The sequence below is a fragment of the Grus americana genome, chromosome 1 (assembly GCF_028858705.1).
Source record: "Grus americana isolate bGruAme1 chromosome 1, bGruAme1.mat, whole genome shotgun sequence".
In the NCBI taxonomy this organism is placed as follows: domain Eukaryota; kingdom Metazoa; phylum Chordata; class Aves; order Gruiformes; family Gruidae; genus Grus; species Grus americana.
The window spans coordinates 120,214,587-120,231,591 of NC_072852.1; the positions used below are offsets into that span (position 1 = coordinate 120,214,587).

A 17,005-nucleotide genomic window follows, 5' to 3' on the forward strand; every position below is an offset into this window, starting at 1 on the left:
ATTTTACTAGCTGCAGATGTGGCCCATACCATGAATTCCCATTATATGGAATCAGGGAAGGGAAGCAGGGATCTCTCTCTGCAGGATCTGTTTGGGGAAAGAGCCTCCTTGCAGAAGTTGTAGCTTCTTTGGAAGTTAACATTAGGACAGACGAGCTCTGAACAGTCCCCAAAAAGTGTAATGACAATTAAGAAAGATTTCATAAAACATGGAAATTAGTGTCAATTAGAATTAGTGACATGATACATGATCAAATAGCTTTAAAAGCTGGGCCTTACACCCTTATTTTATAGTCATAATTCATCAGTCAGGAGCTGGTTTTTGCCATCTGACAGATGCTGCCTGCGTTGACTGGGGTCAAATTCAGCATTCAGAAGCACTTATGAGCAGCCACATGAACACTGCCCAGGTCTCAGAGGGAGCCAAGAAGAGAAAACAGAGGACCTCGGTAAACAGCTATTTGGATTACACTTTGGCTTCAATTTGTCAGCTGCACCACCACCAGCAAGAAAAGAGAAATGGAAATGTCAGAAAAGATCGTAACCTTTAAAATGTATGTGAATTTGGAAAAAAAAAAAAAAAAAAAAGACCCCCAACCCAGCACAAAACCATGTGCATGTACCAGCCTGCAGCAGCATTTTCAGCCTTCAATGACTTCACCATCGCAGCCCGCGGTCCTACTGCTCCGTGCTGGCACCTGACCTTGGGAGTGCCTGTGTGCAGGGCAGCATCAATCACTGCTCCTGCAGTGTCCCCTGAAGGGACCACCGGGTCCCACCATGAGCACGTTTGCACCACTGCCCTCGCCACCATCTCTGGAGCACGGTGCACAGGAAAAGCCATCACAGTCCACCCCAAACCTGTTAGCTAACAGCATGGCCGCACCATCGATTTTTAATGCTAGAAGTGCCCCATAAATACAGTTTTGTCTTTGCAACTGGAAAGCATTTTGGCTGCACATGTCAAATAAATTCCTGTGTTTGTCCTTTAAATCTTCTTTTAAGGAGATTGCTCAGCTGTTTGAAGAATTAAGGTTATACCTGACATCTTCCCGTATGGCCAATACTCTTCGTTTGTGAAAATCCTGGGATGTTTTCTGTATATGTGAAAATGCTATTTTGAGAATGAAGAGTGTTGGAATAAAGGTGTCTTGGAGTAAAAACCTACTGACATTCTGAACATATTCAAACAGCATAAGAAATTACCTGCATAAGAAAAATAATGTCTGTAAAAATCATGTAGTAAATACTGTGGTAGAAAAAGAGGGATAAATAACAAGCTTTTGCTAAAATTGTAGGAAATATTTGATTTTTTTTTTTTCTAAATCAGTCAACTTTGCAAGTTTTTCTCCTGAGTAACATACTTTGCTGTAAATAGTCTTTTTAATTTTCTGTTTAAAAAAAAAAAAACAAACCAAAAAACCCCACCCAAATGTGTATATATGTATTGATTCAGCAGATATTTTCAAACGCTCTGGGGAATGTTGAGATGTAATTGACATCCTTCATTGTAAACCTGTAAAGGATTCTTTTTTTTTTAATTGACACTTCTTTGACAGAATATATTTAGGTTTGGACCCCAGAGTATCCCGCTGGTTCAAAACATCAGCTATAAAAGTTATCTGAAAGTCATTAAGATACCATAGATGCTCTTTTCAAACAAGGTCATTGGTTAGCAAAACATCAGAAAGTTTCTGTACACTGTGTAGCACATCAAAAATAACTAGGCTGCAAAGCCAACCATCCGAAGTTGGAAATGCCAGAATTAGATACCCCTGCAGTACTAATGGTACTTGCTCTTCCGTGATAAAATGTGTTATGACACAGGTTTTGACTTTGTAAGCCTGTATCACCCCCCTTCCCCAGCCCTCTCCTATTTCTATGGATGGGAAATGACTCCTTATTTTCTTTCATACTATCTGTATTTTATTTAGAAGTCACCGTACAGAGGCTGAACTGAACATAAAGTAATTCATTGGCTCCCTGGAGATTTCATGATTCTAATTTAATTTCATGAACACTGTCACCAGTGTCCACTTGCTCCTCAAACATTTCTGAGTTTCTCTGCACGAGGTCACCATGAGATGAAGCAGTTACCTGCACCCTTTATCTGAGAAAACTAAGGTATAGGGAGATGGAGGCCAAACTTTCACCTGATTTATGGGACCCCACATTACAACCATATTTGTAAAATATTTATAGCACTATATATATGCAAAGCTGAGGTGAAACTTGGTAGGTGGCTGAATAGTTGCATATGTTAAACGTAAACCCAGAAGTTTCCCCATGGCCCCCAGCAATGTGTGTAACTGAAGAACCAGGGAAAAAGGATTTCTTTTTTAAATGTTGAAGTATTTGTCTCCTTCTCAAGGGTCAGGAGAGAAAAACATCAGTGTTTGCTATTAAAAAAAGGAGAAAAGCAGGTCCTTACAGCTAAGGCACACTGGGTGCAATTCTGCTCCCACAGGAAATTCTGTTTTGAAATCCCAGAATAATTTAGTCCAGAGGAGACCTCAGAAATTATCCCCCCACTGCTCAGAGCAGGGCCAGCATAGCTCAGGTGACTCAGGGCTTATCTGCTCGAATTTGGAGTACCTCCAAGGATGGAAATCCCACAACTTCTCTGAGCAACCTGCCACCAAGCTCAGTTGAGCAGAATCAAGCCTTGTGTGAAAACCAATGAAGGCTGAAGTGTTGTGTCTACGGAGTAACCTTGAAGAAAGCATCTGATCCATGCAGCCTTCCCTTCCTCATAGGTATGATGGGGGCAGATAAAGCATTCAGGCTTCTGAGTTATTTGGTTACACTCCTGATATGTGCTGTAGAAGTTCCCATGAAAGACCATACCAGCAGCTTTTCCACCATGAGGTATGCAGGTCCCGAGTCTTTAGCACTAGAAATGTTGCTGTACCCCTATTCTGAGGGGAGACTCCTATCTTCTCAGGGTGAATAAGATTAAATGAAACATCTGACCTTAATATTCTGCCATTTTTGAGGCAGCATCATGTCACTGTCAGAACCATAATAGTATTTGACACTGCCACTGTTACTAAATGCTGAAGTTTTCAATTTTGATTAAAGCTGCAAAAGGTAGAAACTGTACTGTCAAGCATCATCTTGACACAGATATCAGCTGTGCATAACTTTGTCTACATGGCAAGACCTGGTAAATTTAAAGTTGTGGCAAATTTTGCCAAGGTCTTGGCTCTTGGTCTCTGTCATTTTTCTTCTCCAGGTGAACCACTTTCTTTATTACACACTTACCTGCCTGCTTCTCTTATCCTAAACCCCTACTAAAGTCTTTGGGACTTCAGTGACTGTAAAAATAGGAAAGATTTTTGTCCTGTCAGACCTGAGCGTGTGTTTTACTGGGACTATGCAGACTTTGGAGATGAGTTTCTGTTATCTACCAGCTAAGAAACAAGTCAATATATTGCTAGGTAAATGGGCAAGACTTGCTCTTTTCTCATGTGATCCAGGCTGATTTTCCCTATTAAGCTCTAAAGACTGCTTCAGAGCTTACATGCTGGAAATTGTTTCTTTCACATACAGGTAACGTGCTGTTTTCCTTCAGGAACTGTGCTCTTTGTTAGTATGTTTGGAAGTTGCCCCAGGGGCTGGGATATGCCCTGATTTTCATGGATCTTGAGCCCTCTGGTAAGTTCAAACATGTCAGCACCAGCTTATTGCTCTGCTGGTTCAGCTGCCTGGTCAGTCAAGCAATTACTAATTTGCATGGCAAAATTTCAAGCTTATTTCAGGCCCAGCACGCACAGCTAAAGAATTAGAGCATGGGAACCCTCACTGAAGCACTAGGAAGTTGGGTTTACCCTGAGATCAGTATTGGCTGATTTCATCAAGCCTCCTGAGACCCTGTCCTTGTCCAGCCCTGTCCTGGCTGCTCCTTTTTCCAGACAATGCAACACAGAGAAAACACGTCAGTGTGGCAATCATTGGATGTGGCCAAAACCACTTTCTGTTCTTCAGATAACTTGAGTGTTGGAAATGCTTTTGTTTACCTCCCAGGGCAGAGAAGGGAAATGTGTAGCTTGCCAGGAGAATGGACATTCTGAAAGTTGCCTTTATTTTATACGGGAAAAAAAAAATCCAAATGTTTTCTTTCTGTTTCCAGCCTGTTGTGGCTGTAGATAGTGGCTTGGGCTGCTTCCAGGTAGTTGAGGGAAACTGCCAAGGGTGAGGATCTGCCCTGGTGTTGGGAAGTGACTCCCAAAGCTCCCACCTAGAACCTGAATCCCCACAAACCTCTGCTAGACCCTGAATCCAGGAGAAAGAGGCTACCAACAGGCAGGTCCCCAGGCCTGATTTAGTAGATGGTTTGTTGGCCTCAGAGCCTCAGACTCAGGTAACTCTCATTTATCTAGGGCCAACTGATTGAACTGGCAGGAGACCAGGCTGTTTTTATGCTGGATGTTGCTGAAAATGAGAGACTCGTGAAAATTTTGGGTCTACTGAGTGGTCTTTTCCAGCGAGAACCCTAATCATCAGGCTATGCTGAATCAAGCCTGATGAGAATAATCATAATTAATAGCAGTAGTCTTTTGAACAAACATGTTCTTCATGACATTGTCAGCTTTGGCATAAAACTTCCTGCATGTTCCTGAGGAGGCAAACACTGACCATCTCCGTATCTGCTCTGGGTGCCACCTATGGAACTGGATGTGGTTTTGTGGTGCTGTGTCAAGAGGGGATGGGACAGGACTGAATAGAGCTCCCAGGGACCTCGGGTACACGAGTGTCTGAAAAGTGGTTCACAGCTGTAAAGGGGGACCATGGGCCTGCTCTACTTTCAAGGTTGATGCAGAGCACTTTCTAGCACTCAGACTTCATCCAATTCTTTTTATTCTAGTCCTAGTCAGTGTAACTGACACCCTTCACCTTGACCTGAGCATTTGCCTCTAAAAGTCTCTGATTTTTATTCTTGTGCTGAATGGATTAAGAAGCTCAACTTCTTGCTGTGTGAGTAAAGAATAAACTATGAAGTTATAAAAATAACCAGGAGACATTATCTCCAGGATAGGACAATATTTGCTAAAGGGTGGACCATAAAAATTTAAGATCTGCCTACACACCCACGCACAGCTAAGACAAACACTTGAGAGCGATGTGGCTGGAAGTGGCTGATTGCTGTGGTTTCATGGTGCTATAGCATCTCTCCCTGCTCCCTTCCACAAAGTGCCATGCAGTGGTAGTGAAAGGGTTGTGATGGTAGCTTTCACATTGATCGTGACATCCTCTGTGCAGATGAAGGAGAGTGTGTGTGTGTATGGGTACGCGCGTGCACGTCTGCAGGCCGTAATCACAGATAATCTACTCATGGCACAGGTGTCAGCTGGCTCTGTAATGCCAGATTGACCAGAAATAACCTGCAGTCCCACCCATTCCCAGCGCACCAACTCCCTCCGTTTGGTCTGGCAAACCACGTTCAGCTATGCTGTACTCCTGCCCCAGGCCAGAGAAGAGCAGCCTAAATCCCAAAAATGCCCGGCACGTTGCAAACCAGCCACAGGAGCAAATGCACAATCAGGTGGTCACGTCTACTCTTTTTAAGCTGCTAAATCCTAAGTCTTCCTTAAATGAAGTCTGCCCTGAAACCAGCTTCATCCTCTCTCTAGACTTTTGTCTTGGCTCTCTTTGAAATGACGGGAAAACTGCAGTTATTTTTAACAGCACCTCATCAATTCTGTGTTGCCCTTTGCTTTGGTTCACAGCTCCTCCACCTGAGGTGATTCTGCTTATAAATACTGTAAAGGGTTCACCTTCAAGGATGACGATTTAATTAGAAGTGCAAAGAGCTATGGCCCAACATATCAGAGACTAATGAACAAGCTTTTGTGGTTGGTGGAGAGCAGCTTGCCGAGGTATCCATTCATTTCTGTACATGTAAGATGAAATGCAACTGAAGCTGTCGCCATTTTAAAAGGAAAATCTTGTTAAGAGTCCAGGCAAGGATAGCAGAATAAAATAAATGGCTTTTGGTGCTTCATCTGTTTCTACGTAGGTTCAGGTGTGATTATGTAGTCTGCTATCAACTTTAATTAAACTTTCCCTTTGCTCCTGACCTTGGGGCTTAAATATAATTTGTTCTATAGGAAAGACAGGTGGTACGACTCAGTGTTTTAAAGTTCAACTTGATTTAGGTTACATTTAATTTAAATTTCCTTATGGAAGCATATAATTTTACTATTACTAATGTTGGAGCAATTACACAGAGGTGAAGAAGCTGTTAGAGCAGAGCCTTACAGCCCTCTAATGCTTTTTTTCACAAACAAAAGTATCCCTGCCTCGTTCTTTTGGGATAATGTTATTTAAACCCAACAGACTCCCAATGAGCTCCAACTTTCCTGCAAGTCCCTGGCTGCCCAGACAGACAGAAGGTGACAGTCGGACATCAGGCATCAGCTCGCTGTTGTGCAAAAGGCATGGATGGGCTCCAGCAGACATGGGAACAGAGGTGAGGTCCTTAATGCAACCAGCCCATTTGTCCTCTCGGGCTCTGAGATGTTTGGGAATGGTGTGCACTGGGACCTGACTTGGACACAGAAGAGCCCCTGGTCCCAATTTTCTGGCTTTATAGAAACAGGGTGGTGGCCACCCCAGGAAGGGGCGCATCCCACAGGGCTGCAAGAGCTCAGCACGGGGCAGCAGCAGCGGCTGGGGCAGCGTGGGAACTGCGCCATGAGAGGGGCTGGGAGATGCTGGAGATGCTGCCAGTGGAGATGAAGGGAAGGAGAAGATGTTCCCTAGGATCCAGAGGCAGCTGCATTGAGTTTCTGCAACCTCAAAAGCCTCTGAAAATCACGAGCGGGGCAGGACAGGAAGAAAGGATGTACCCTGCAAAGGGATGGGAGGAGAGAGTATTTTCAAGCTTTCTATGAACCTGTTGTGCTTTCTTTAAGGAAAAGCTGCATGATCGTCAATAGCCAGGCTGTAGCTGGTGGAGGATCTATCACAATACACACTTCAATGTGTGCTTGGCATTTCCAAGCCCTCAGCTGCAACGCTCCTTTCCCTTCCCACGCCACCCAAGGCCTCCATTGCACTACAAATAGCACTGAAACCACCGCTTTCTCTATTAAACTGCTTAATCAGGTTTATTTTGTTATCCCACCAGGACTGGAACTGTTAAAGAAAGCATACTGAAAAAACTTTAGGTGCAAAGATGTAGCTTAAATTAACTTGAGTACTATTCCAAAATCATATCACTGTATGTTACCGTTTTGATGACAAACTTGCTTACTGACTGCATTTCTCAGGTTTTCCACCTTGTTTCACCACTGTGTTGTGGGTTTCTCTACTATCTCATGATTATGTGATGTCCTTTGATGAAACACCTGTTTTACTTGCTTCTAATTAAATAAGAGTCCAAAGGTTTGAACCGAGGACAGGGTGGGGGTGGGTGGGTGGGTTATGCTTTCTGACAGACTCCGAGAATGAAAACTTGGCAGTTGCAGTGTAAAACCAGTAACTTCCACAATTTATCACAAAACAATTGTTTTGTTTTGTTTCAGTAATCTGAGAAACTGATTTTGGGATTACTCTTCCGTGAGCAAGGTAGAGATCAGTTTCTTTCACACTTGTTCACAGAGATTTTGAAATCTTATATATGTACAAATTTCCCATTAAAAAACCCAAACAAATAAATAACTAGCTAGAAATTCTGTGTGCAGATTTCTTGTCCAGCAGCATCAGAACTCATACCTGCAGCCTTCCTCCTGACAAGCACATCGCAGAGAGACGAATCTTCATTTTAATCTCAAAACGATTGCTGCAAGAGGCAGGAAAGGTGCCCCCGCTCATCCTGGCTGTCTCTGGCCATCTCCACACTCAGGGTCATCCCTGGTGCTCATCCCCTCACCTACCATCAGGCCCAAAAAGCACCGAACGCCTTCAGCGGGTGCCTGCGAGGGGGAAAACCCTTGGCCTCGGAGGGCAGAGGTGCTTAAAGCAGAGCCAGGAGGAGGTTGCTGCGGGCTGGGCAGCCGGCACGTCAAATGCTCCTGTGCTGAAGACCTGCTGGAAAATTTACAGGGCCCTTGGCAGCCCTGAGAATAGTTACAGATCCCTTTTGTGTCAATTCTAGCACCTTCTTGCCCTGAAGTCCTGCAACAAAGGAGCATAACATTCATTGTGAAAAAAAGGAGGAACGGTTCAGAAAGTACAAAAAAGCCCCAGGGAAGCGCCCTGCACGACCCCGCAGCAGTGTTAGCCGTCTGCGCTGGGCTGGTGCGCTTCCTACAGAGGCATTTTCTTTCTGGGGAGGTGGTGAGGTTCCCCTTGGGAGGCTCAGGCAAGCCCAGAGAAAATTAATGGTGAAAAGCACTCTCTTTTCACTGCTGGAATGCCTCATAGTTGACCATGAGAGCCCATTAAGCAACTGCTGTGACCTAAAATAACCTAACACTAAAACCATGAACGGACTGCCCAAACTGTGTGCTTATTTTTCTTTTCACTTTTCCTTTCTTTTAAAAAAGAGCTCCTTTCTCTGGGAGAGCTTTTCAGCCTACTCAGGAAAATGATGTGCTGGAGGAGTTTGCCTTTCCAGGTGCCCCCTTTATCCCACCTCTTCACTGTTCATGTCTTCAGAAAAAAAAGAGACACCTCCTCTCCAAAAAAAACCCCTCTGAGCCTAACCAACCAAAAAAGCCCCTCTTCATATATAGCTGGCTGTGCGGGCAGAGGATGTTGGGCATCAAAGTCTGTAGGCATTTACCCCAAATCGCATAATGCAAAGAATCAAGTAGAGACCTATTGCTATTCACCCACCTGTGAGCCAGGGACGGGTATCATCCCCCCAGCTGCCTGGGAAAGTGGGAAACCCGGTCGTACAAATCTCTGCACTCTCCGTTTGTCCCAAATAGTAGCCCAGGGTTGCTTTTGTTTGTTTTTCAACGATGTTATTTGGTGTAATACCTCACTTTCCTTGTAACTCCTACCTCCTCTTAGCTACCGTAACACTGCTGTGGAGCTCACCTGGTTAAAAAAAATAATTGATCAAAAGAAAACTTTTAAACAGTCAAAATTTCTTTGGTTCTGAATAGGAAAAGCAAGCTCCAGCCTAAAAACAAGGAGAGGGAAAAACTGTACTGAGTTTAACATAATTGTGTTAATCAGGCAATTTAAGTGAAACAGTAATGGCATGAAGAAGGATAAAAGGGTTCTCAGAAAAGGCAGGAGTGAGGGAGTTGCTAAGTCATTTGAGACAAAAGGGAGAGTTAATGACTATCTGTGAGTCATTAAAGGGTTAGCTGAGGTTGGGGCATGGGGAAAAGTATAATGTGAAAAAGAATGAGTCTCTCCAAGGAGTTAAGGGTTTCAGTAGGCAGAAGACAGGGAAGAACTTTAGCTCTTAAATTCATCTTTTGGTGTCCCCTACCACCCTCGGGACTAAGATGGAGTCACAGTTCTGTGCAAGGTGTGCTCGCTTGATACCTAGATGTTCTGCTACTTCAGGGAGCATCTTTTGAGATTGCATGCTGGTGCCAACTGCTTTTTTTCACTTAGATGAATATTTTCCAAAAGCGCCTTTGGTGCAATGGGGGAAGTATATCACATGCCGGGATGCAGACTTATAGGATGCATGGATTTTGATGGTTCTGATACAGGGAAGTGTTTAAAACTGTGCTGGAAGGGACACATCAGCACATTTTCTCTTATCTTGGTCCTACAAACCTGCTCCTAGCTGTATTGATCTGAGAAAAGAGATTACTTCTACCTCCAAACCTGGACTAGAAGAGAGTAAGACAGGCATTTCCTTAAAGCTTCTGTTACATGTTTAACTAGCTCTACAGCTCCAGTGCTGTTTGGAAAATTAAAAGCCCATAAAACCCCCGAGCCAAGGGGACTGTGCACACGTTTACTGTCACGCGTGCTGAAGAGCTGGCTGGATCCGGGGCGCGGAGCCAGGCACCCTGCAGGTCTGAGCCTCCGTGCGCTACACAACAGCCCCGTTCTACTCTGATTTTAACCAGCAGGAGACTTGCCATGAATTTCTTTGAATATGGAGCCCCCAAAGGCGTCTTCACTTCATAAGGAGGATGAATATTACCAGGCATACTGAATACAGATGAGGAGGAAGCCTCGTTAAGTCAAGGACAGTTGGCACTTTCCAGATTGTCAGCCAAATGTAGATTTAGGGAGATATTGGAACATTTCCACTATCGGCAGTCACCAGGAGCTTAAAATGTGCATGTTCCCTCCCGCTATCTCGCGTTTGTTCTTGTCTGTCACTGAAGGCGAGTTTTGGTGGGGAGCGCTGCTGCGGGACCCGCCATCCCAGGGCTCGAGGGCAGCCAAGCGCCACGGGAACAAATGGATCAAGCCTCGATATTGCCCAAAAGCTTTTTGCCTATTTTCAGAGGACAAGAAAGAAACTTGAATGGAAGATGAAAGTGGCCTGAGACTCTGAAGTCCAAATGCTACTGAGAAAATAAATTTTTAGTTGTAAATGCAGTACTAATGCCCCATCCAGCTCAAGCTGAGCACACTGCAAAGACTCCTGTGCGAATCAAAAAGAACCGGATTGCCCAAAAATGAAATATCCAATAAAAGTTTGAGTTTATGTGGAGTTTTTCAATGAGAAAGAGTAAAAGAAATTTCTTTCTGCATGTTTAAATTAGGTTTGTTTTAGCAAAATATTTCTATATTAAAAAAAAGCCTACAAAGCCAATGAATAATCTTTTTTCAACACATTTTTTTCATTCTATTTGGAAATACTTAATAGGTAATTCTTAATTTGTTGGTTTTTTTTTTTTTTAAATTTTTACTGAGGCAAAAGCTTAGGGTTTTTTGTTTTGTTTTGTTTTGTTTGTTTTTTAATGTGCTTTCTCACCATATTGGTCAAATAGGGAGTCCGGATGGGAAAAGGTTCCTTTTCTGAGTGACATCTCAGCACTTCTCTGTAGGTCTGTAGGAAGTACATACCTCAAGGATGTCTTCATTTGGCTGCTTCTGTAGAACTTTCCAGGACTTTAGCACTTGGTTTTGACAGAGCTAAGGATGAAAGTGCAACTTGATTCATTTCAAGACACTTAAGTACTTTGCTAACTTAATGCCCTTATACCAACATAATTACATTAATAATAGTAATGAAACAATTATACATAACTGCATTTCTCTATTTTAAAACAGCTTGAATTGAGTACGGTGCAGAAACGTTTGCATTAGCGGCGCCCACGCTGTCACCAGTCAGGGAAATTGCAGGAGTGTCTCAGCCTGCTCAAGCTGGCCCAGTTTTGTTGCCTTCAGACCCCAGTTAATATTTCCAGCCAGCGCTGAAGAGCAGGTTTGTGCGAGCACTAATCTGGGATCCTCTGCACCGTTGTTCTCTTGCTCAGGGCACACAAAGGTGCCCAGAATGCACACGAGGAGGCACTTAGCGAGGCGGCTCGAATGTTGTGTTAAACCCACCAGCTGCAGTATTCAATCATTTATGCTTTGTATGAAGCAAGCAATAGCACTTCTCATGTAATCAAAAGATGCAACAAAGTGATATGAGCTGACAGCTCCCCCGTAAAAAGATTTTTTCCTCTAAAGAAAGCTGCCTTGATCTTAGACCCGGAATAACTTTTTCCTCCCCTTTCTCCTATTACGGGAAAAGCTTTTTTTTTCTCACCCCCAGTCCTTACGTAAATGACTAATTTCTGTGAGTGCTGCTCCCAAATGGACTAAAGATCCATTCCTAGGAAGTAAGTAAAGTAACATCTACACATTTCTTCTGATGCAAAAAATATTGGAGCCGAACGAAAGCCTCCCGGGTGGCAGATGAAGCGAATGCAAAGACTCTGGGGTCAATTCGATTCAGAGCACTCAGGACTTGCGCCGTTCTGGCTCTCTACCCCATGGTATCAAAAAAGTGAACCCCAATTTTTTTCCAAAGGTACGACCCCCGCTGTCCTTTCCTGCCCAAGGTACAAGAAGACGTTGCTCAGAGTATGGTAGTGACATGGTTATTACACTTAGGGAAAACCAAGTACAGCAGAAAGCGACGGAAGCAGACGTCACAAATAAAGGCAGAAGACCCTTTTATTTCGCATAGACAAAATGCAAAGAGTGTCTCATTAAATTAATATTAAAAAAAAAACCAAATCAATCCCCTCACTCCACTGACATCACTCATCCTAATTAACAACAAAAAAGAACAATCAAGGACCCATTTTCTAATTTAAAAAAAAAAAGTGCAAACATGACAAAAGACTTTTTTTCCAAATCAATGTTCCTGTTGAATTCACAAATAGGGTGATTTTTTTTTTTTTGTGATTTTTTTTTCCCTTTTAAATCTTGTCTGATGGAACTTCCAGTTAAAATGTTTTGGTTAAGTCTCCATGCACTTCGTAGAAAATCAGTAAAAACACAAACGCTTGTGAAGATCAGAAAACTGGACTCTTTTACCCAAAAATTCAGATGTCCAGTCAGATGAAGCTCACACTCAGACAGAAAAAAAGCAAGAGAGTCTTTGCACTGTCTGTCGTTCATATTATTATTTTTTTTTTGTCAAATATTTTGGCAATCTTCTTCTTTAATTATAAATATTGGAATTCAATAAAAAAAAGGTAGCTTTCATTGGATTTTTTTCAGTGTAAATATTTACAGCCACTGTCCAGCCATGCTCTTTTTGTTATACCAGGGTGTAAGATTTTGCGTAGGGATTGTTTCCTTTCAAGTGGCCCCGGGAGTCCAGCAGGGATTCTTGGGAGCTGCTCATTTTTGCCGCCTGTCCTAGCTCAGCTCCTTCTCGCTGAGGTAACGTTGCCACAGCACCAGGTTGCCATGACTGTACTTCTCTTGTGGAGGATGTCTCCATGGGTATCGGCTCCAGGACGGTGGGACGCTTCAAGGTTCGGCTTTTCTGCGGCTCCAAGCAGGCTTGCCCCAAACTCAGGTCTCTGCTCGTGCCCTGCACACCACGGTTCAATAAAAAGTCCATCCTAAGGTAGGGTGGCAAATGCATGAGATCACCTGGGGAGGCAAAAGTGAAAAACAAGTCCTTACTTACGGTCACGCACTGTGTTATGCTCACCTGCTGGCTGGGGGAGCCGCGCTGATGGATTTGGCCACCAAAGCAGAGTGTCCGTAATCAATCCAGCTGCAGCATTTATAACTGATAGATTGTTTGTCAGCCATTTACTATGCTATGATCTTACAGAATCGAGGGTCAACAAACTCTTTTTGGGCAGATCCATAAGAATTCACTGTTTGTTTTCATAATAGAATGACTGTAATGAGAAGTGGGACGTGTTTTATGTAAACTCACAGCGTGAAGAAGAGAAACTGAAAAGACCAGGAAGTTTTTCTCAAAATCCTAAAATAAAAGGTCATGGTTTTCATTCGTCAAAACCTGGAAAATGTGGAGGCTAGGTAGATTTCCATTTCCCATTCTCCATTTTAAATGAAAACCTTCATGATTACAGTTAATGGCCCCCAATCTAGAGTAGAATGACTGAATTATTTAAAATGGATGCATGAGTGTTAGGGCTATAGTTTTAGAGAGATTTCTGAATAAAGCAGAAAAGCATTCTTGTCCTAATATAGCATTTACCTGCCACCCATCATCACTGTGTTTAAACCACTAATGATTTTCTACCACTATGGCCAGCAATATGCCGGTTTTGTGGCAACAAAATGCATTGGGGCTGGCACCCTAGGTCTTGCATCAACTTTCCTTTCTGTTCTCTATTGTCAAGGAAACCTCTTATTTGTTATTTTCCCTGTTTCCTGGGGATTTCTATGTGCCTGGTGATAGCAGCCTGCTCAGTCCAGAGGATTTGCCTTTGCAAAGCTACTGAGTTCAAACAGTTGCCTTGGAGCTGCTGTCTGGAATTAGGCAGGGGGGAGTGTTACCTTCCATATATCTGACATGTACTAGACATGCTACAGAAATCAGATTGGCTTATTTATTCTAGCCCTGCCTGTTAGGCTTTCATAACGTTGCTTCAAGGAAGCGAGGGGCAATCAGACACATAATGACATTCCCTTCTAAAACTATTTGATGGTGTAGCTTAACGTATGTATGAAAAAAAGCACTGTTACAGGAGCATTCAAAAGCAGTATTTCTCCTTCTTTACAGACCTCTGCAGTATATAGCTTCCTTTTTATGGCTGATATCAAAACCATAGTCTGATCTACAGGTGGGATGCATCCTGAATATTTAAAGCAGAAGACTCTTGGCACTACTACACCTGTGTCTACATGAGCTATTTATGGCAGTAGAAATTAAGGCTGACCAGTGCCATAGGCATAAACAATAGACCAGGAAAGCACTTCTTTGTAATAAACCAATATATAACAATTACATTTTTCCTAACCAAGCTAAAAAGCTGCCCAATGATCTAAAATAAACCAGTTCTTTTACTTTCTCATATAAGTCAAGGCACTGCGAATCTTACCTAGAAGACTAACAGCATCTGCTCTATCCGTAATTTCAGGTCGCAGACAGAGAATTGCTGAGAAGTTACATTTGTACAGAATCACTGTTTATTCCTATAGGAATCCCCCAGGCACTGTCTGACACCATCTGTTTTATTCTAGCTACATGTCCGACAGAGATGCATGGTATACGGTATTTAACCCCTACAGAATAAGATGTGCGTATCTCAAGATCAGGCTGACATATGCACCACGGCAACATTTGTGTAAGGTTGGAGAGAGAGGGGGACGTTTGTGCTTATAACCATACTGATTGCCACTTGAAAAAATGATTTGTGGTAACATTAATTGGTTTTACTCATTTACCTTATTTTCCTACGGTACCTTTCATGCCAAACACATTTAGTGCATGAGACCTATTTCAGCTGAGACAGCCGCGTACCTGCCGCTGGGGTATGGCACATCAGGATAGGGACAAACGCACTGGCAGGAGCAGGCAGGTGCCAACTCACGCCACTGAACTACGGGCACCGAACCGAGCTGCCTGCGGGTACATCCCTGCTGCCTAACAGCATCGCTGCTCCCTTTGCACCCAGACCCCGATCCCCTGGCCACCCATGCTGCACCACGGTTATTTTGCTTCTGGCTTCCCTTTTGGAACGCGTTCTTCCAAAACTCAGTTGTGGGGGCAGTTTGCTCCCAAAGACCACTCCCCGTGGGCTGAAGGGAGGAGGCAGCCTGGATGGGAGATGCTTGTATCACTTGCTCCCTGTGGCGGTATCTTTTGCAGCATCTCAGTACCCTCCATAAGGAGCCTGATTGCTACCCACTCCTCCCCAGCAGCGGAGAGAGACAAGAGTGTGGGAGCGCGAGCGATGCTACCCCTGCGTACCTGTCTCTGCCCGCTAATGAAGGCGGTGAGGGCGTGGGTTATCGCTGTCAGGGCCCCAGCAGCAGGCACACCTCTGAGATGGCAATAGTAGGCGTGAAAACTTTGTGACTAACTATAATGCCAAAGTAACATCTTCCCTCTTGTCAGGGATGTTTAGAGACTGCCAGGGTCAGAAAGCAGGGTTTCTCTTGCCTCCCCCATGTGAAATAGGGGTCCCTCAGCCCTGGCAGAAGAGGACCAATTTTCTGCGCTGAACTCCCATCCCTATTTCCCGCAACAACGGGTCTGTTCCCAAAGATGTCTGTCGCCCTGACACCGGCTGTGATGGGCTGCTGCCAGGCGGCACAATGCCCGTCGCTTTATTAAGACCAGCCAGGTTATTTCACATGCATTCCCTCTTACTACCACATTTTCCGCTTTATGGTCAACTTTCTGGGAAGGAGCTGGTGCGGAGCAGAAGCCGGAGCACGGCTCATTGGCAGTCCCCCGCGGTCGCCTCGGAGAGACGCTTCTGTATCTTAACACATCGCTACTTCTTGGGAGCGACGGATATGCACGGACTATAAAAAAGACAAGTGTTGAACCTTACAAAGATGAAGGTTGGTTTTCAAGCTGCTGTCTAGACATTTCTCATGTGTATTTAAGAGCTTCAGGCTATGTAAAAAAGACTTTTTTTTCCTCTCTAAATCTACGTAAGAAAGCATAGTCAATAATCTGTGTAAACAATATGCAGACATTTTGCTGTAATTTTCTCAATGTCTGGGGGTGAAGTTCCAGCAGGACTGCAGTAATGAGAAATCAGAGAGTGCAACTTGTTCTCCAAAGCTGGATACGCAATGCACAATCTCTGACATGGCTTACACAGAGCACTCATTATTTGATATGATGTACACATTTTCCTATCGTCAAAAGTGCCAGTGCTCATTCTTATCTGCAAGAAGCATCTTTCCCTGCAACTGCTTATAAAACAAAGCAGATTATTAAAATCACTGGAAAAGAAAAATTTTGGGAATATAACTTTTTCTTCATTGCTAGGATTGAAACAGTCTCGCAGGATGAAAAAAGTCTTTGATTTATAAGAACTAATGTGTTTCCGACTTAAAAACACAGTCCTTGAAATATAACCACAGGGGTTTCATTCGTACATAATTTCTGAAGGTATTTTTGAGAAGATTAAAAGCCTTTTGCCATATCTACGGAGTTACTTGGAAAGACTTTGGTTCTCATCTTTCTGGACGCAACAGTATAGACATTCTTTGGTTTCTTGCTATTCAGCTGAATGATGATTTTTTTTCAGGCAAAGCATTATGAAGTTTCAGGATGGTTCATTGCCTTTGATGCTCTAATTACCTCTTTTCAGCGTTGTGTGTGCCTTATTAGTAATGAAAGCAAACCTTTCAAGTGCATCAGCACTGCAAATGAGCATGTTTAATAATTCATACATTTTGGCTTAATTAGTACAAAAGACATTCTAAAACTATAGTTTTCTGATACATTTTTTTAAAAAGGGAAATTTGCTGTATTTAGAAACACTGAGTTTGTATGCAAATGATAAACATCCAGTCAAACTGAATGCAGCAGCTGAAGCCAGAGCTACCTCAGTCTTTTTTTACTAAGTGGCCAGCCCTCTAATGAATTATTTAGTATAGTACATTTAAGAAAATGTTAGCTTCAATAAATATTTGTAAACAAATGCTAAAAGTCACTTATTATGATATTTACCATAAACAAG

General features: G+C 43.2%; 1 protein-coding gene across 1 annotated transcript in view; it reads right to left on the reverse strand.

The window, feature by feature from the left end:
• Positions 1-12,036: 12,036 nt before the first annotated feature.
• Positions 12,037-17,005, reverse strand: part of DSCAM (DS cell adhesion molecule) — a 476,818-nt gene continuing 471,849 nt past the window's right edge. The window contains exon 33 of the mRNA XM_054820229.1: positions 12,037-12,974. Within this exon, the coding sequence (XP_054676204.1) occupies positions 12,634-12,974 (341 nt within the window). The 3' untranslated portion in view covers positions 12,037-12,633. The remainder of the gene's footprint in view (positions 12,975-17,005) is intronic.